We start from the raw sequence: 20168 nt of genomic DNA, 5'->3' as shown, positions 1-20168 counted from the left end.
TATTCCTAATTTTTTAATGGCATGTGACATCGCATGAACGTAGTGAAAAATTTGGTATCAAATGGGACTGCTTTGTGACCAATCCCTTGCAAAGTTGCATACATTAAATCCAAAACACTTATCCAAGTGGAATTAATTAGGCACATACGATATATATACCAAACGATTGATCCAACACAGTATATGCTCCTCAAAATTCCCCTACTGTCCCTAGAACAATGAAACGACTACAGCAAAACCAAAACGTACTCATACCAACTACTGTAGTAGCCGCGTTGGACCGAAATTCTCAACGTTCACGAACTATTTTACTACAATCCAAAAACTTCAAACATCCCAACGCAAACTGAAGGGGTAACAAGGCGCTACTCTGAACTAGCAATTACCATACGCAATCAACCACTGAATTGTCACAGTAATATCCACGTTTCCAAAAGCATAAACCCGACATGCAGACCCATGTTCGTGCCTCGGTTTGACCGATTTTGTACCCTCTCTCTGTCTGTCCTTGTCTTTCATTCACATGTTCTTCTTTGTCTACTTCCTTATCCTTTTCTCATATTACTCGCATCCCTTCATTGTGTTTCACTCTTCTCCTTTCTCTCTTAAAACTTCACTTTCTTCTCCCTCAGCTCAATGCTGCTTCAGATTTCTGGAGGGTATGTTTCTAACCTCTCTTTTTCTCTCTCTCTGTGTTTTGAACGTTGGATTGAGTTTTGGCAGCTTCTCTGCTTGTCTAGTAAGAGACATGGGTGAGAAGAAATTTTAAATTTTTAAAAGCGGTTTAGAATCCTTGAGGTTCCAAACTGCTCCAAAACAGCATATTTTGGCTTAGGATTTTTCTCCATACAAAGCCTTTCAGTTTGAGAACTTACTTTCAAACACATTTTTTTTCAGGTAATCAAATGAAATTATGTAATTGGTATGAAATATTCATGTGATTGTCATATACTCTCAACTATCTTTAATGAAGTCTCCGCTCCCAACTATGATTATTTCATATACAAAAACTTGAGGCTTTAGTTAAGAAGACTGAATTCACTATGGCTGGAACCATCGACTTGTTGGTGAGATGCACTCTTTTGAACACATTTTATTATAGACCGAAATTTATTAAAAGTAGCACAATTTTGTGGACTCATTTTATTCCGTAGTTTTTAAAATTTGAATTAGAAAGGGAGGTAGAAAGAGTGTGCTAAAGTAAATAATGTTTTGCTAGTACTCATGCTTACACGATGCTGCGATTTTGGTGGCATTGAGGGTTTGAGTCTCTAATTTGTGTTTTTGTATTTGATAATGTACATACAGGATAGGGGTATCTATTGAGATTTGTAATTAGGGTAACGTGGCTATTGGACTATGGGGGGTGAGACGGTGAATGGGACATGGCTCAGTGCATTGTGGCCAATCTCACGCAAGAGTGTATCAGATGGCAAGGATGTGATTGGAATTTTGGCATTTGAAGTTACGGGTTTGATGTCTAAGGTGGCTAATTTATGGCATTCTTTGAGTGACAGGGAGGTAATGAAAACGAGGGAATGGATAGTGAAGTCGGTTGGGGTCCAAATGCTAGTGTCTGATGATCATTGTTTCTTGATGGAACTAGCACTGAGTGAGATTCTCAATAACTTTGAGTCTCTAGCATGGTCTGTGGCCAGGTTGAGTAAGAGGTGCAGGGATCCAGTGTATCGTGGTTATGAACATTTTGTCCTCAACCCTGCTCAACATTATGTTCAATGGTGTGGGTGGGAATATGCATGGAAAAAGATGGAGAGGAGGGTGAAGAAAATGGAAAGATTTGTTGCTGCTATGTCACTGCTGTCCCAAGAGCTTGAGGTACTGGCTGAGAGAGAACAAACTTTCAGGAGAATGAAGGCGAATCGCGAGGTTCATGGTGTGAAATTGCTTGAGTTTCACAAGAGGGTGATGTGGCAGCGCCAGCAAGTGAAGAATCTGAGAGACATGTCTCCTTGGAACAGAAGTTATGACTACATTGTCCGGTTATTGGCAAGATCATTGTTCACAATTCTGGAGAGAATCATTCTTGTTTTTGGAAATAGTCACGTACCACCAATTGAAAACCAACAAAATGATTCTCCCCCTGTGAACACTAATAACAACCATCTCACTCGCAGTCATTCCTTCTCTACTCTCATGCATTCTTCATTTAATCCTTTCAAGACTAATTCACATGGATTCTGTTCAGAACCTGTTGAGTGCAAACCAAAGTTAAACTCAGGGTTTGTACTTGACAAGACCAAGAGCAAGAGAAAGAAGAAAGAGCAACAAGTGCTTCATTCAGAAAGCAAGCATTGCAAACCTGTTGGTCCATTAAAAGGATGCATATCAGTTGGAAACAATTCTCCTATTGTACTACAAACTTGTGTGCCAACTAGTGGTGGCTCCATGAGGGTGGTTGATTGTCATGTGAAGAACATTGATAACATGAAACCAATGGATAAATTATCCCTCATATGGAGAACTAGAATTTATTTCAAACTATCTGTAAAGGGTCGGTTAAAGGCAGGTCCATCTACCCTTGGTGGTGCAGCTTTAGCTCTACATTATGCAAATGTGGTAGTACTAATAGAGAAGATGGTGTCATCACCTCACCTCATTGATCTTAAAACAAGGGATGAGTTGTACAACATGTTACCAACAAACATGAGAACCGCTCTGAGGGGTAAGCTTAAGTGGTACGCCAAGAGCAAGCGTGCCACAGTCCATGAAGCTAGCCTTGCAGTGGAATGGAGCATGATGCTCTCACATATATTGGAGTGGTTGGCTCCACTTGCACACAACATGATAAAGTGGCATTCTGTGAGGAATTTTGAGAGGGAGCAATCATCTTCCAAAGCAAATGTTTTGCTTGTGCAGACTCTTTACTTTGCAAACCAAGCAAAAGCTGAAGCTGCAATGGTTGAACTCCTTGTTGGTCTCCACTATGTGTGTAGGATTGATAGAGAGGCTTGCATGAGAGAGGCACACGAGTTTTCAGGGTCTAGATCTTCTAACGGTGTTCGTTTGAGAAAGAATGAGTTGTACAATAAATATTTATAGGCTACGTGAATGTCACCAATGATGTACAGTTATCATTTTCTAATGTAGCCTTTTCCAAGTAGTCCCTTGATACTGTTGATGTTAATACGCTGGGAATCACATCACGCTGATTCTGAGCTTTGGTTAATTGATTTTGCATATTAGAAATATTGGTTGGTTTTGTTCAAGGTATATAGTTTATTTTCTAAATTTGCAGCAATAAGATAGTTGAAAATAACAATAAATCCAACTTGCTATACTGAATAAATTAAGATAATTACCAAGGTAAATTGTAATTTATTGGACAAGAGACAAGGGCCAAGCAAATGAGGCTTAGATTAGCAAGTTTGAACACAGTTAAGTTTGTTTTGGTGCCATTTTTTGACTGGAGCTGTTTTAATTTAAAGTGTGTCTAATCTTTGAAGTAGAAAGGAAATGCTGCATATAGATATTTTAGTAACATTGTTTTGAACTGGGCTCTTAAGGCCCAAACTGTTGCAACAAACCATCTCGGCCACTGAGGAGCTTTGAGCCCCGTGCTAAACAATCTACCCTATAAGACAAGATAATAGAACAAAGCTAAACCATTTAAAATTATTAAAAAAATGGAACGAAAATGGAAAAAAATTTATAATTATAAAAAAAGTATGTATATACAATTTTGACAAAGTCTTAAAATGCAATATAGTATTAAGTCTTTTAAAAATTAAATAGCCACTTTTAAAATAATTTAAAGTTAAATATAATATCACTTGAATTATTTAAAAAATAATACAGTAGAAGATTGAAGCTATTTGATAATATAAATAGTTAGGCATTGAATAAAAAAAAAGTAATTTTTATAAAAAATTAATTATTCTTAGACATAAAGCTATCAATCTTAAAATATATTGATTTCTTTTAGGTTTAAATATGTTTTTAGTCCCTCAAATTTAAGACAAATTTATTTTTGATCACTCAAATTTAAAACTATTATTTTTAGTCTCAGTAATTTTTTTTAAAAAAATTTTAGTCCTTCAGGCCACCAATAACATATTTAAAAGTGACTAATTAAGATAGTTATTCAATATCAACTAGATTTAATGTAATATTTTTACTAATAAAGACACTAATAGATAGATTTTATGCTATAATATTTGATAAATTTCTTAACAAAATTTGAATATAAAAACTAAAATAATTTTTTTTAAAATTACTGAGATTAAAAATAAAAATTTTAAATTTGAGGGACAAAAAAATTTTTATCTTAAATTTGTGGGACTAAAAATATATTTAAGTAATTTCTTTTATATTAAAGAGAGCCTATTATACACACATAATCCAACGGTGTAGTGAACGGCCCATCAAAAAATAAGCCCACTTAAATTGCTAATGGCGACAGGCCCATAAAAATGTGTTGCTCTTTGGGCTCGGGCTTGCACTCTGGTCTGGTGGAGTAGCAGAAGGCAGAAGAAGGAGAAAAAGAAGAAAAATGCGTTGATGGTAACTAGAACGATGAAGAAGGGGTTGGTAGTGTACAAGATATACAGAGCCTTAAGCTGCGGCGTGTCGCCGTTAATCCGCCTTCACCTGCGGTGGCGGAGGTTCCTCGGCCTGGAGCACTCGCGGCGGTGGCCGGAGCGCCTCGGTCACCCCTCTCAGCCTCGGCGACCGGGACCACTCCTATGGTTCCACGCCGTTTCCTTAGGCGAAGGAATGATCGCCGTTCCCGTCATCAAGCACTGCATTCAGCGAATGCCTCACTTGAACGTGCTCATGACCATCACCACTGTGTCCGCTTTGTAAGACACTCGCACTCTGTTTCCTTTCTCCGAATTTCGGAGCATTTGAAAGCCTAGTTTAACCGATTGGTTTGTTTTTCCGCATTCCTTTGTTTGAGAAGAGAAATTGCTGGACTCATTTTATGAGGTTATTGTTATAATTTCTGTTTTTGGTGTAACGCAGTGAAGTGCTGAGCAAGTCGCTTCCAAGTGAAATCGTTTTACAGGTACACTGTTAGGGAATGCTAGCGTGGATTGAGTAATTTCTTCATCCGCATGTATCTTGTGTCAAATTAAGTTGAGAAATGTCAAGGACGCAATTTCTAACATACTCTTCATTTTACGAAGACTTGAGAGAGATACGAAGTGAGACTCATATGATATTCCTAGGTTTCCATTTGTGTTCTGGCTTGCTTATTATTCAGTATGAAGCACTCATACTCTATTTTGTTTCATGTATCCATATCTGATACGTTTTCAATAATGATATTCTTGGATACTTCACTGATACGTATATGTGAAGTATTCAAGCCTTAAAAAGAAAGTTATGAAAATCCAATGCAGCTACATATAAAACATAGAAACATTATAATACAGAAACATAGAAGCATTGTCCTTTGATGAGCCAAAAATGAAATGGATGATTTCAAGAAAGTACGATTAATATTCTTCTATTTAGAAAATAGGAAGTGATTTATGATGATAATGCTTTTTAATTTTATTTTGTTTTTAGTAATGTCCAAGAAGTATGTTCGTAATTAGGATTTGCATAATTGCAATTATATATTTGTTAGGTTTTATGAATTTATGTACATGTCTAAGTATGTATCTTACATGTATTGTATCTTGTATAATTTTATCTTATCTAGGCATCATACTTGATCAGTTTTAATAGAATTTCTTAAAATATTTTTGAAGTTATCATTTTGGCTACAGCCTTTTAATTTTCAGATTTGGCTTAATGCAGTTTATTGGTTTGCTGAAACTTTCAAATTTGACAGTTTTCACCAGTTGACACCCCTAGTTCGATCCATTCTTTCCTTGATTACTGGAAACCAAATGTTATTGTGCTAATGGAAAGTGAACTCTGGCCAAATCTTATCATGGATGCTTCCAAAAATGGTGTAAGTGATTCATTCTTATTAGTTTGTGGATCACATTTATAAAGCATGTTTAAGATAGGAAAATAGTTAAATGTTTAATTCATGCATCTGAATTCAATCTAACATAGTGTTTGTTAGGAGAGGAGGGGAGGGGTTTTCATGAACTTTTGTTGTATGGTTCAACTTTTAGGAGGGGAGAGGAGCAAAACTCCTTATCTAATTTTTACTGTTCTCCAATATTCGGAGATTTGGAGTGGAGGAGAGAGAATTTAAAACATTTTTAGTATAATGTCTAAAATATCATTATTTATGTTTTTAAATTCAAAACTGTAAGGGTACAATGGTGCATTAGTTTTTAAATCCTCCCACCCCTTCTTGAACCAAACAAGAAAAAAGTTACTCCCCTCTCCATTAAAATCCCTCTCCTTCTTTGAATCAAACAGAACTTAAATAATCTACCGCTTAAATGGTGGTTAACAGTAGTTGAGGCTAACTTTTTAAATTTAAAATGGTAGACCAATTATTTGCTCATACATCTGCTTCATTTCTATGAATGCATATCTATCATCTATTAGTTATACTGATTCTTACATATTATAACCCATTTTGCTCTTGTCAGATAACACTGGCACTCTTAAATGCTCGGATGTCTGAAAAGTCCTTTAAAGTTTGGTCAAGACAAGAACTTCTGCCATTAATTTCATTGATGTTATCGAAGTTTTCATTGATTGTCCCATTGGTATTTGCTTCTAGATCTTTTTACCTTCACAGTAATTCATATCTCTTATCATGTCATTATTGAACATTTTGAATATCAGAGTACAGAGCAAGGTATCCGGTTTCAGCTACTGCAAGCCCCTCCATATATCATAAACTTTTCTGGTGATTTAAAATATGGTATGTTGTTAATTTCATTATTTTTTTTATTCAAAATAAATGAAATTGAACATGAAAAAAATGATAACTGTTTGTTCTGATATACAACATCATTTTATCTTTTTTCTGAGTTGGTTTATTGACTTTTTAAAGAAAACTAGTTTCCTAGTTGATATCTATGTTGTTGCTGATATGTTTACAATTATATAAAAAGAAAATTATTGTTTTTGGTTCCTATTGGATTGTTGAATTTTTAGAGTGATACAGTGGTCTATACTAATCTTGTTTTATCACTATTTTCATTCAGTAATAGAAGATTTTGGAGTCAATGAAAGAGGCAGAAATAATATAGACGATCTGAGACTACAGCTTACTCAAAAGCAAGTTTGGATGGCTTCTTCCATTCATAGGGGAGAAGAAGAAAGTCAGTTCCATCTTCTGTACCTCTGGCATTTTGTTGCAAATACTTGTTTGTTCCTCAGCCATCTATTGAAACACCTGATCAGTTTGCTTAACATAAGAAAATGAGAGGGGAGCCAATAACATGGGAAAATTGGCATAATATAGGTGGTTTGATTGTTCTAGATTTGCTTTGCAGTCAGTAAAGATGTTAACATTTTAACTGTTTAATCAACTCTAGCCTGTGTTACATAATCTTGTCGAAATGTAGCAAATTCTATTTTCCTTTTTCTTTCCATAAATTAGTGATAAAAAGATACATGCTATGTTTAAAATTTTGCAAAAATTTATAAACTTGATATATTCATTAAAAACTTTTAATTTAATAGTTAGATTGTTAAAATAGTAAATAATGAGTTATTGAATAGAGTAATTATACCGAGAGTTACTCTTGGAATAACACATACACACACAAGAGACATATATATATATGTATATATATATATTATTAGTTATAAGACTACTTTACAATTAGGTGGAATTAGTTTGCCACCCTCTTTATTTTGATACTCATTTATTGTTTTCTTTATCCTTTAATGTGTTTAGATTTGATTGCTTTCTCTGCAGTAATATTAGGTGTTCACATTGCCCTTATGCAGCAGCAACCTAATATAATGACTATTATTGTCCCGCGGCATCCACAGGAAGGACGGGAGATTGCTAAAGTAAGCTTTTTATCCAATATTGTTTTGAAGCATTTTTTCTGGCTTCCAATGCTTATCTTCCATCGGAGGCAATTCTTACTTGACTTAAGAGACAGTTTGATACTGTTAGGAAACCACCTATTAGGAAATGACAGAGGGGAAATTGAATGATTAATGTAACAGATTGCATGTGCTGCAATCAAGGGGAGTTGAATTGAATTATTTATATAATAAGGAAATAATTGAGTTATTTATGTAAGGAAAGGAAATACAAAGGAATCAGGGGAGTAAGGAATTTGACCCATATAGCTTCAAGAAAGGAGTTGGGGATAATTGAAAAAAAGGCTGGAAAAGAGTGCAGGATCTCTCAAACACCCTGCGTACCTTTCATTTCTATAATTCTGCTGTTCTGGTGCTGCCATCGTTTGGTACCATAATTAATTGAAGAATAATACAGCAAATTTACCCTAGTTCAGGGTGTTTTGATCCAGTGTCTAACAAACACTAAATGGGTAAATGTTGGCCCCTCTCTTAGCAGAAACTCAAACGTAGTTTCAACTTTGCAGGGACTAGTCCATTCCTCCTGACCAAACACCTGTTAGTGTTTTTTGTGTTTTTGTTCATTAAAAAAATATTTCTTTTATTTTTAAGAGCTTTTCTAAAAAAATTTTGCCTTGGCTTGTCTTTTTAAAGAGAAGAGAAGCTTTAGAAAAGTTGGGTTAAACGCCAATTAAATCATTGTGTATGGGTATGCTCATTTCAAATGACCATCAGTTTCTACGTCTCCTTTAAAATCATTTGCATACAACAGAAATGATGCTCATTCAAAAATTAGTCTTGTTTTTCAACGCTTTTTCCCCCTACCATCTCTGAAATTCATGGTGCTTCTATTTGATATAGTGCAGAAATTGGAGAAAGAAGGACAAAAGGTAGTTTTGAGGTCTCGATATGAGAAGTTTAAGCCAGAAACTAATATTTATGTGGTGGACACTTTGGGTACAGATTCCTTTCTTTTTCACTTGCAAGAAATGCTCGCATACATGAAAATTCACTTTTACTGAGAATTGAGACCATGCGATTTCCAGACCTGATGAGTTTTCTCCTCATTCTTTGCCATAATTCACGTTGAAGTTTATGTAAATATGGAAGTATCCTTTCAAGGCTATTATATTACCAAGTATTGGACAAAGGGTACCTTGGAGGATGGAATTATTAGGCTTATTAGGGATATTATCCATGATATTTACTGTCATCCATCTTCTTTGGCAGGTGAATTAAGACACTTGTACACATTAACACCAATAGCTGTGATTGGGGGTTCATTGCTCCCTGGTTTAGCTGGCCATAATATCTCAGAAGCTGCTGCAGCTGGGTGTGCTGTTTTGACAGGTGCTTGTTGAATAATGCAATTCTCAAATCTCAACATACTATTTTAGTGGTTGGAACTTGAAACTCATAATTGATTTCAGGTTATCACATTGGGCATTTCTCCCACATGGTATTGGAAATGCAACGATCAAATCCTTTGTCAGTTCTTCAGGTAGGGTGACAACTCATTTGCTAATCAACATTGTTCTTCAGCTTGAACATTCTTATACTGTTGTCTGTTGTCGCTTACTTGTAGGTTTCTGGAAAATCGGAGCTTGAAAAGGCTCTCTTTGAACTCTTCACCAATGCAACACTTCTGGAAGCACGCCGTAGAGCTGCTAAGGAAGCGTTTTGCAGTTTGTCCTGTGGCATTGTTGAGAATATTTGGAGTTTGCTAAATTTTCATGTTTTGAGTGGTTTATCTGCAGGGGAATCCAGGAGTCTAAGACTATGAGAAATGAATGTCCCCAGAAATTTTCATTCAGACTCGATCCATTTCACAGTATTGGTGGTTTGAATCTCCGAAAGAAAAGATCAAGTTATCACCAAATCTTTTTATACATATATTTTTTTTTATGAAATATCATCATATCTTTTTGTGCATTAGTCTAACAGTGCCGTCAATCCTCTCCTCCAAAATCTGTTGCTTTTTAGGGACAATTTACTTGTGTTTTTATTTCCTGTTTGCAGTTTTTAGTTTCAAAAATGCTATCTTGATTTTAATTTGTTTTAACAATTTATAGAAGAAACAAAAACAAAAAATTGCTTTTAGTATTTTTATGGTTTAAAATCTATTTGATTCCTATAATTTAATGAAACTTAACCTTTTTTTTTTCTTGGCTATAGTGAAAAATATTTCATTTTGATTCTTATACGTAATTTTCTTTTCCACTTAGTTTATGTAGTTTTAAAAAAATTTACTTTTAGTCCCTATTGCAAATAGATGACAAATATTAAAAACAAAAATGACAAGTATATAGACTAAAATTGTAATAATTTTAAATGTATGAATTATAATGTTAAATTTATGAAATTATAGGAATCAATTAAGCATTTAAACTTATTTTTGAAGAAATTCGAAATGGAGGACCTTGCAGTTGAAGCAATTGCAGGCAGTCTGGTCCCAAGAACAATCACCTCTGATATACGATGGGATCTTGTAGGTGGTTAAAAGAAAAAAATAATTACAGAATAGGAATACACAATAATGTTTTTTTTAGTTGTTGGAGAGTAAGTAGAAAGAAGGAAAGAAAGATAACCTATAGAGACAATTTTTAAATTTTCTTTTATCTCATTTTCTTTCAATTTAAAATTTAAACTTTTCTTTCTTTCTCTACTCATTTTCTCTCATTCCGAAACATAGAGGTAGGTATGGAGGTGGCATTGAATATTTTTTGACTCGTACTTGATAATTGCTATTTGTAATCATTTATCACATCATAATCTTTCGTAGTTGGTGATATCATAAAAGTATATTTTATTATTGGATATAAATAATATTTATGGATCACAACATAAAACATGTACGGAACTCAAGTCTTAAATATGGTTGATTTTCTTTAAAGTTATTTTAAAGCTTTTAGGTATTTGGTACGAAAATAATGGTGTTTGAGAAAATTGAAAAAATCATATTATTGGAACAATTGATTGTAATTTGGATGAGTTTTTATTTGGGTAAATTTGTTTGAAAATGATTCTAAGCTATTTAATTTCATTTAGATACAATAAAAATTAGTTTTTGCAGGAAAAAGATAGTTAATTATTCCTATATCATTATAATTATGCAATTTTGATTTTTAAGATTATAATTAGACAATCTTAGCCTTTAAATATTGTAATTATACTATTTTAATCCTTTCAGTATCATAATTATATAATTTTGACTTTTTTAAGTTATATATATTATAATTTTTATTTATGTATTAAATGATATAAATTTATGATTACTAAAATTATTAATATATATAATTTAAATAGGTAAAAATTGTATAATTGTAATATTGGAAAGACTAAAATGATACAATTATAATACTTGAGGAATTAAAAGTGTTCAATTAAATATTAAAGGGCCAAAATTACATAACTATTATACTTAAAAATCTAAAATTGTTCGATTAAATTTTAAGAGAATAAAATTAAACAACTGCCATACTCAAGGGAGAAGAGTGCATTTAAGAAAAAAAATAATTAAAAGATTCAAATTTTTAGATTTGTGAGAACAGTTTATTTTTTTAGGAAAAAAATTAGTTTATAAATTTTCTGTTGTTCTAAACAATTAGTTTATTTTATAAATAATTTTTTAATAAGTAATTGGAGAGAAAATATTTCCACACACTAATTTCAGTAATTTGTCAAATTTTGAAATATATATATATATATATATATATATATATATATTTCATTATTGGCTGGAAAGCAATTTGTGCCAGAACTTCAACTGTAGCTTTGGAGTTTGGAGTCAACTGTTGATTAATTAATAATTTCGGTACCAAAGCATCTTTTCGGCCGTGTTGCTGGCTTTTCACTGCTCAAATACTTGTATGATTTCCCTTTTCCCCTTTTCAGCTAAAAAGCCTTTTTCATCTTTAAAGCCTACGTTAATTCTACTATATTGAACCATAATTTAGTTGTATTTTTGCATCGCAAAGATCATTCATTTCATATTGTTCAAGAAAAAGAACAAAAGAAATATAAACATGAGCATCATGACGTATAAAGTAAGTGGAAAAGTCATCAACGAGTGACTGGGATATAACTCATTTCACAAGAATGTAAGCTTAAATTCTATAATTGATATAGCTATATAAAGACTTAATTGACGAATAATATGTAAATATTTCTGTAACTTCTTTTTGACCCATGTCCGTGAGGCCAACTTGGATTTTGGTGAGCCTGGGACGTAATTCACCTAATTTGTTTATGATAAAGTAGAAGTACATACAAATAATCAACTCATATCTAGGACGTATGACATTGATCAATCTGGACAAGTTTTGAAATGATTTGTGAATCTAAGATGGTTGTTGAGAGAGTTATACTTAGAATGCTACAATTAATTAATTATATATGATACCCTTGATGGACTTAGTTGGTGCTCCTCCGGCCTTGAAGTAAGGGGAGAGTGTCCTTGGACAAGGGCAAGTGTAGCTTCTTGAGAGGGACATGAGTAGAGGATGTTCCATCTCTTAGGGTTTGAATGATATCTTCAAAAAGGAACTCATCACAAGGTATAGCCAGAGGACCACTCTTGTTGAAGCCATAGCCTTCATATGCTTGTTCCAGCAGTTGTTGAAGCAATGGATGGTTAAGGTAGTCAGCCCTTATCACAAACCTTCTCTTTGCCTCTCCCACCGCCACCGCCAAGTGCCCGCGCGGCACATCCGCCGGCGGCTTCTTCCCGCTGCCACCGCAGGCATTCTTCAGCCACATACAAGCCATGCTATTGCTATGTGTTGAGATAGAGACTCTTGGAGATAGATGGATTTGTGTAATGTTATATTTGTGTCTAGTGTGAGCTATTAGTGCAAGCTTATGAGTATCATATATTAGTATTTCATAATTGGGTTTAAATATATTTTCAATTTTTTTAATTTAAAATATATTTATTTTTACTTCCACAAATATAAATTTGATTTTTCTAGTTTTTCTAGTTTTTATAAAATCATGTATTACTTTTTATACACAAATTTTGTTAAAAAATCTATCAAATGTTGTTGTATAAAATTTATTTATTAGTATCTTTGTTAATAAAGATATTACAATAAACTCAAATGATGTTATATAATTATGTCATTTGTTGTATCACTTTCAAATATGTTATTAGTAATTTAATAGACTAAAACAAAATTTTTAAAATTTACAAGAAATAAAAATAATAATTTTAAATTTAAAAGATTAAAAATAAATTTATCTTAAATTTAAAGAATAAAAATATATTAAACTTTTATAATTTTATGAGAGTAGTTCGTAACTTATGTTTTTTAATTAAAATTTGAAGTTGAAATTTTGGTTTAGAGACATTATGTACTGAATTCAATGAAAAATAGTTATATCTTATTTAAAAAAAATTAATAAAGTGAGACACGTCGTGTGCTTTGGAAAACGATGGAAGCAAAATCCGTATTGTGTCCGCAATGGGTTGGGTATGGTAGTTTCGTCTATTCCTTGTTTTTCCACTGCAGCATTTCCATTACTTTATTAGTAGCGGAAAAACGCATTTTGTGTCCAATTATTTTTAAAAACTAATAAATAATAAAAAATTATATAATAATAAATAATACGTAGTTATGAAGTGAAATTTACATAAAAGAATAAAAATTTTGTAATTTATAAAAGAATAATTATAAAGAGTAAAATTGAAAAAAAAAGTGTGTACACCAAAAAGTTCAATTCTCTTAATTATAATCAGTAAAATTGAGACATTTTATATTTTTATATTTTATTTAATAAAAATATTTAAAAATTATTTATATTTGTTAGATTAATTAATATTATACTTGATAATCAAACTTCAAAATCTCATATTTAAGTCTTGTTTTTGTAAAAATAATTAATTTTTAATATTATTTTTTATTATTTAAAAATTTAAAAATAAAATTATATAAATATATATATATATATATATATAAATAAAATTAAATTATTCTCTTTATATATATGTTATAAATTATTGATTATTATTAATAATTTTTTTTAACCGATGCATCTAATTTGTTACAAATAAAGCAAAGAAAACTGAAGTACTTGGTTGCCTTTAATGATGTTGGAACAAAATTGTGTGCAAGTGGGCCTGATACTGCACTTAATTCCTGCTTAGTGTTATAAGTAGTTTTTCTTCCATTACTTATATTCATTCTTCTATAATTTATTCTATCTCATTTCTTCTAAACTTTTTTTCTTTATTAAATCTACCAAATTTTCCTTTATTTTATTTTTTTTCTCCCACTTCTCTCACCGTAGTTCACCCTTAAATTGGGGCTGAACATTCGTATTTTCCTTTTCTTTTCTCACTTCTAGAAGTGGTATTGCATCATGGTAAATTTAAAGAAAAATATAATACTAAAATTTCACTCTAAAATGAGGTTAATTACGAGTAAAATAAGAAAAAATATAGAGAAAATATAATAAGTAATATAACGAGGAAAAAAAGAAAAAACAAAAAGATAACAAATATAAAATTGAGATAGAAGAATTCTTTGTTTATAATAAATCAAATTTAATTAACGCCCTAGGGATAGGAGTGAAATAGTAAATAACTTAACTTTCATTTACTAATACACTTTTATTATATATATTTGACAATGTTTTTTTTTATCAACGATTTGAAAATTAGACTAGACTGGCCGTTCGATCAAAAAATGGGAGAACTAGTCTATTAAAGAAACAAGCCTAATAAAATGAAATTGGCCAATAAATGCAAAATTGGTCAAGAACAGTTGAAAAACCAATTTTCAGCGGGTCAATAAATTTTTTAAAACATTTTTTAATATTCTCTTTAAAAAAAATCAACGTAGAGTATTTGTTAATTTTTTTTACTATTTTAAATATAAACTTATTATTAGTAGTAAATGTTGAATTATTAAAACTTAAATTATTATAATATATTTAATTTAAATATTTCTATATACTTTTAAATGTTAAGAATACATAAAAATAAAATCATGTATTTTTTCAATATTATAAATTTTTAATATTATTTTATATTATTTAATAATAATAATAATTTTATATGATATCAATTCGGCCATAGTTTTATTACGATAAGGAGGTTCTAAGGAAAATTTTGATACACAAAATATTTTTATATTTATAAGAATATTAAATTAAAAATTTTGATCTTTCATGTTTGATAACTATTAAAAAAATAAAGATTGTTGTTCTTACCGGAAATCTGCTGTAGAGCTGGTCTGTCCAGTAAGATCGGTGAGTCTCCTTTGCCCGGTGTGTTGGTGCTCCAAGATGGGGGAGGTACCTGCAAAAGAGACTCTGATGCCAAAATTAGCGTTTACATGAGTAATAGTCTCATATATATAATGCACGTACCTTGGGATGATCTAGGTTTACCTTGGGCTTTTGGGCTTGAGATAAGATATATCATGATATGATATGATATAATTGAATGGCGGATCTGGTCTGGGACGAGATCCTCAGAATCAGGTATGATTTGCTCAAATACCGGGCTGACGTCGCGCAGCGCGTGCCCGGGGTTGTTTTGTATTGCTAATCCGGGCTCGGAGCCCGGGTACGAAGTACGGTTAGTACACTAGCCCCCCGAGCTCTGAAGATCGTAGGTCGAGGAGCTGAGACCGGGCTCGCCAGTGGGAAGTAGCTTTCCACTTGCGCCACTTGAGGGTTTGCTATGTGTCGCGACTGTTCATTTCCCGGAAACGTGCAAGTGGCGCATTAAGGGAAATGACGGTTATGCAATGATGGGTTGCAATTAATGTGTCATCAGGCGTGCCCCTCGGTCGACACGTGGCCTGGCCGTTTTGAACTTTGGGAAGAGGTTTTTTCTTTTTCCCGCGCCTCTTCTCGTTTTCGCTTTACTCTTTCTTCGTCCTTCAGCTTCTTGTGCACGCTTCGTCTTCGTCTGCTCCATATCTCTGTTTTCTTTATCTTTCTTGTGTTTCTTTGAGTTTTCTTGATGGCTGGTGGTCATGGCGTTGGTTCTACTGCCCCTGCTAGGGGCAAAGCACGCGGTAAGGCGGTGGTTACCGGAAGGGGCGCCGCTGAGGGAAAGGAGGTGCCTCCGCCCGGGGACTTAGAGTTGGGTGTCCCTGGCTACGAATGGGTAAAACGAGAAATGGCCAAGTTTGCAAGCGTTTTTGACTCGAGTTTGGAGGTTGATGCGCTCTGGGAGACGCATAAGATTTGTGACCCCTCTATTTCTCAGATGATCCGATTGGAGCCTTGTTCGGCTAGTGAAGGTGTGTATATGAAGAGGTCCGTTGGTTCCCCCTCCTTTTATATGTATCAGAGTTTTTTCAGGGACTTGGGTGTCTGCCTTCCTTTGACACAGTTCGAATGTGACTTTTTGAACTACGTTAATGCGGCCCCCAGTCAGTTGCATCCCAACAGTTGGGGTTTTTTGAGGGCGTTCGAGGTTTTATGCACGGTTCTAGGGGTGGAGGTGTCCCTTCGGGTTTTCCTCTCTTTCTACCAATTGAAGGCGGGCGCCCCGCCGTACGGGACGCTTTCTTTGAATGGGGGTAAGGAAGGGGGTTTGTTTACTCCCTATTCCTAATCGTATAAAAACTATAGGCAAGAGTTTTTCCGGGTTACTCTTGTCGATGTCGACCCTTTGGAGGATGGGGGGTTCTATTTTGGCGGGCTGTCGAGGTTTCCCTTCTACTGGTGTCGTGACCCGTCTGGGTTTCATGGGGTGGACCCCTCGCAGCTGACGCCGTCGGAGACGGCTGCTGTCGATGCTTTGAAGGCGCTTCTTCGCCCTCTAGACTGCAAGCTCATTCTGTCGCTCGAGCGTTTGGCGCACAGAGAAAGAGATTTGGAGGGTGAGTCTTTGGTAACTTTGTTTATGTGTTAGGGTTTTATGCTTGCTAACGTGCTCTGTCCTTTGCTTTCAGGTATTGTGGGAAAGGACTTGTGGCGTGACTGGAAGCAGTGCCATCGCTACAATGTTGTTGAGCTTAAGGCTCCTAAGGCTCAGGGGGAGGTAGAGGTCTCTCCCTTGAAGGTCAATCGGAAAAGGAAGAGGGTCCCGAGGGAGGTTGGGGGAGCCTCTGTTCCTTGCGAGGCGGAGGAGGTTGTTACTGGGGCCACCGGCGTTGAGGTGGCGGGTTTGCCCAGGAGTCTCCTGCCTCAGGGGGGAGCTCGGGTGGTTTCTGAGGGGGCAGCGTCGGCTGCCGAGCCTTTCGTCCATCCTGCCGGGGTGTCTATCCGGGCTTCTGAACGAGCGGTTGGGATTGCTTGTCGATGACTTGCCCTTTCTTTGTACGTTCTCTTTCAGTTCCCTGAGTTGCGATTGTTTATTGTAGGTGGAGGCTGCCGTCGAGTCGACTTCCCGGGCTGCTGGCCAGGTCAATACGACTTCTAGAGCGGAAGTTCCGACTGTTGGGTGAATTACCCGTGTTGTTGAGGTAAGCAGCGTGTGTTTGCGATCTCTTGATTTGCTATTCCCCGGGTTATTTGTTGTCTGGCGGGGCTTAGACCTTTTCCCATACTTCTTTTGCAGGCGGGCAGGGCCCCCGGGGTTCTGAAGGTTCCGAGGTCGACGGCGGCGGGGGTCGATGTCCCTGGGGCAGAGCCGGGGGCTTCTGCTGCTACTTCGGTCGGTCCTCGTGGGGAGGGTCCTTGCTCTGGGGTCCCAGCCTCTACACCGGTGGCGAGGGGGCCTCCAAAACGTCCCTATCTTGCGTACCGCTACGCGCAGGAGGACGCCCCGACGCGATTGGAGCACCTGAGCGCGTCGGAGGAGATTGACTCACTATGGAGTGCTTCGTTGACACCCGAGAAATTTTTTCCGAGGGGGTCATTGAGCGCGGCCGACCAGACGATGTTCGAGTCCGCCGGGCTTATGGGGAGTTTTGATGCCGCTCAGATCTTCCTGCAGAGGGGCACGACCATTGTGGATTACTGGAAGCACAAGTGGTCGCGGCAGCAGGAAGATCTGGCGAAGCTGAAGGGTCGAGTGCAGCCTTTGGTGGAGGAGAACAAGGTTTTGGCCGCCACCCTGTCTGAGGTGAAGATGCAGGGGGCTGAGCTCTAGGCGATCTGGGGGGATCTCGCCGAGGCCTGGAAATCGCTGGAGGCCGCCTTGGGCACTAATGAGGGTTACGCTAGCCAGGTTCGCTCCTTGGAAGAGGAGGTGACCTTTTTGAAGGGCGAGCTGGTGTCCGTAACCGAGGAGCGTCTCCGCGACGAGGTGGTCCTCAGTAGTAAGGAGGAGGAGGTGGCTGCCTAGAGGGTAAGTCTTTCGGCTTTGGAGGCCGAGAATGCGGCGTTGAAGAGGAGGCTTGAGGAAGTTGAACGTTCTGTGGTAATGGAACACAAGAGGGGCTTCCTCAAGGCTGCTCGGCAGGCTAGGCTCCTCGCGCCGGGGTGCGACTTTTCCGGCATGCATTTGGAAAAGGTTGTTCGCTTCGGGCGGTTAGTCCGGGAGGACGATGTCGAGGAGAGTTCTAGCGATAACGTCTCTGTATAGGACAATTTTGTTGTGTATACATTTTTGTATCCGTGTTTATGTATGGATCATGACCTTTGCATATGAGTTTTGTTCTGCACCAATGTTTGGTTTTGGTTTTTTCTCAAGGTTTGGGGCGCGCGTTCGGTGCCCGTTGCATAGGTGGTTTTATTTTGAATTTATTGTATCGAGACTCGAAGTCGGCTTCGGCTTTTTGTTTAATGGCGTGTTGCGAGGGTTCGAGCTTATCTTTTGCAATGCCGGGGTTCGAATTCGACCTCTAATAAGCGTGACGAAGTTCGTTTTCGACCTCTAATGAACGTAACGAGGTTCATTTTCGACCTCTAATTGAGTATAGGTATGATGAAGTTCGTTTTCGACCTCTAGTTGAGTACGAGTTTGATGAGGTTCATTTTTGACCTCTAGTAATCGCGACGAGGCTCGTATTCGTCCTCTAATAATCACGGCGAGGTTCGTTCTCGACCTCTAATAGTCACGACAAGGTTCGTTCTCGACCTCTAATAATCGTGGCGAGGTTCGTACTTGACCTCTAGTAATCACGGCGAGGTTCGTTCTCGACCTCTAATAGTCACGACAAGGTTCTTTCTCGACCTCTAATAATTGTGGCGAGGTTCGTACTCGACCTCTAGTAATCACGACGAGGTTCGTTCTCGACCTCTAATAGTCACAACAAGGTTCGTTCTCGACCTCTAATAATCGTGGCGAGGTTCGTACTCGACCTCTAGTAATCACGGCGAGGTTCGTTCTCGACCTCTAATAGTCACGACAAGGTCCGTTCTCGACCTCTAATAATCGTGGCGAGGTTCGTACTCGACCTCTAGTAATTGTGGACAAAATGATGAAAGTAAGAGTGTGAATAAAAGGGGACGAGTCATTTTATTGATGAAAATGTGTGCCTCGTTAAAAACCCTCTCAGCCAAAGACTGAGGCGGGAAAAGAGTGCACGGCTTATTGGTACAAAGTTCAACTAAAATAGAACTTGAGATGCGTAGCATTCCAAGTTCGCGGTATGGGTTTTCCGCTGAGTTCTTCCAATCTATATGCTCCATTTTCCAAGTCTTCTGTGACTCGGAAAGGGCCGTCCCAAGTAGGTGCGAGTTTCCCATCTAACATGTCTTTCCGTGCTTCTCCTAATAGTCGCCATACCAGGTCGCCTGCTCGGAAGGAGCGGGGTTTCACCCGGGAATTATATCGCCGGGAAGCTCAGAGCTTGCAGGCCTCTTCATGGATTTGGGCTTCGTCTCTAAGTTCGTCCACCAAGTCGAGGTCGGCTGCCAGCTCTTGGGCGTTCTGTTCGCTATTGAAGACTTGGCGTCGGTGGGACGCTTCTCCGACTTCAACTGGGATCATTGCGTCGGCTCTGTAAGTTAGCCTGTAGGGTGTTTCTTGCATGGTCGACTGGGGGGTGCAGTGATATGCTCAGAGGATGCTGGGGAGCATGTCGGGCCACTGCCTTTTGCGTTCCCGAGCCGTTTTTTAAGCTCTCGGAGGATGACCTTGTTGGCTGCTTCGGCCTGGCCGTTGGTTTGGGGGTGCTCCACTTAGGTTGGGAGATGCTTGATTCCGAGTTCTTGGAGGAAGTTCTCGAATTCTTCTGCGATGAACTGTCGTCCATTGTCGATAATGATGGTGTGGGGGATTCCGAACCTGCAGACTATGTTTTTCCAGGTGAATTTTCGCACGTTCTCGGTGGTGATTTTGGCGAGTGGGCACGCCTCAATCCACTTGGTGAAATAGTCGATTGCCACTAGGAGGAATT

The 20168-nt window shown here is 36.8% G+C and overlaps 3 protein-coding genes across 5 annotated transcripts; 2 read left to right on the top strand and 1 right to left on the bottom strand.

Moving 5' to 3' along the window:
- Positions 1-372: 372 nt before the first annotated feature.
- Positions 373-3207, top strand: LOC109819260 (protein PSK SIMULATOR 1). 2 transcript variants are annotated; one of them, XM_020384935.3, is made up of 3 exons: positions 373-659; positions 898-1067; positions 1309-3207. In XM_020384935.3, the coding sequence occupies exon 3, from the start codon at positions 1360-1362 to the stop codon at positions 3058-3060; it is 1701 nt and encodes a 566-aa protein (XP_020240524.1). In that variant the 5' UTR covers positions 373-659; positions 898-1067; positions 1309-1359; the 3' UTR covers positions 3061-3207. The 2 variants fall into 2 exon arrangements, with proteins under 2 accessions (XP_020240524.1, XP_020240538.1); XM_020384949.3 differs by lacking the exon at positions 898-1067.
- A 1252-nt stretch (positions 3208-4459) lies between these two features.
- On the top strand, positions 4460-9925 carry KDTA (KDO transferase A). 2 transcript variants are annotated; one of them, XM_020367594.3, is made up of 11 exons: positions 4462-4820; positions 4984-5026; positions 5801-5923; positions 6522-6641; positions 6721-6799; positions 7086-7202; positions 7805-7902; positions 8787-8877; positions 9151-9270; positions 9351-9421; positions 9506-9925. In XM_020367594.3, the coding sequence occupies exons 1-11, from the start codon at positions 4519-4521 to the stop codon at positions 9701-9703; spliced, it is 1362 nt and encodes a 453-aa protein (XP_020223183.1). In that variant the 5' UTR covers positions 4462-4518; the 3' UTR covers positions 9704-9925. The 2 variants fall into 2 exon arrangements, with proteins under 2 accessions (XP_082917200.1, XP_020223183.1); XM_083061074.1 differs by lacking the exon at positions 6522-6641 and having other exon boundaries at positions 4460-4820.
- A 2408-nt stretch (positions 9926-12333) lies between these two features.
- On the bottom strand, positions 12334-12687 carry LOC109806012 (auxin-induced protein 15A). The gene has a single exon (XM_020368343.3). The coding sequence runs from the start codon at positions 12685-12687 to the stop codon at positions 12334-12336; it is 354 nt and encodes a 117-aa protein (XP_020223932.2).
- Between the last annotated feature and the right edge of the window lie 7481 nt (positions 12688-20168).

The sequence above is a fragment of the Cajanus cajan genome, chromosome 7 (assembly GCF_000230855.2).
Source record: "Cajanus cajan strain Asha chromosome 7, NIPB_CcT2T_4, whole genome shotgun sequence".
Taxonomy (NCBI): domain Eukaryota; kingdom Viridiplantae; phylum Streptophyta; class Magnoliopsida; order Fabales; family Fabaceae; genus Cajanus; species Cajanus cajan.
The sequence above is the reverse complement of the archived record's forward strand: the minus strand, read 5'-3'. Positions and strand labels throughout refer to the sequence as shown.

Coding starts and splice junctions, on each gene's coding strand:
- KDTA (XM_020367594.3), top strand. CDS start 4,519: ATGGTAACTAGAACGATGAAGAAGGGGTTGGTAGTGTACAAGATATAC. Junction 6,642..6,720: donor TTTCATTGATTGTCCCATTG/GTATTTGCTTCT, acceptor TTTGAATATCAG/AGTACAGAGCAAGGTATCCG. Junction 7,903..8,786: donor AAGGACGGGAGATTGCTAAA/GTAAGCTTTTTA, acceptor GATATAGTGCAG/AAATTGGAGAAAGAAGGACA.
- LOC109806012 (XM_020368343.3), bottom strand. CDS start 12,687: ATGGCTTGTATGTGGCTGAAGAATGCCTGCGGTGGCAGCGGGAAGAAG.
- LOC109819260 (XM_020384949.3), top strand. CDS start 1,360: ATGGGGGGTGAGACGGTGAATGGGACATGGCTCAGTGCATTGTGGCCA.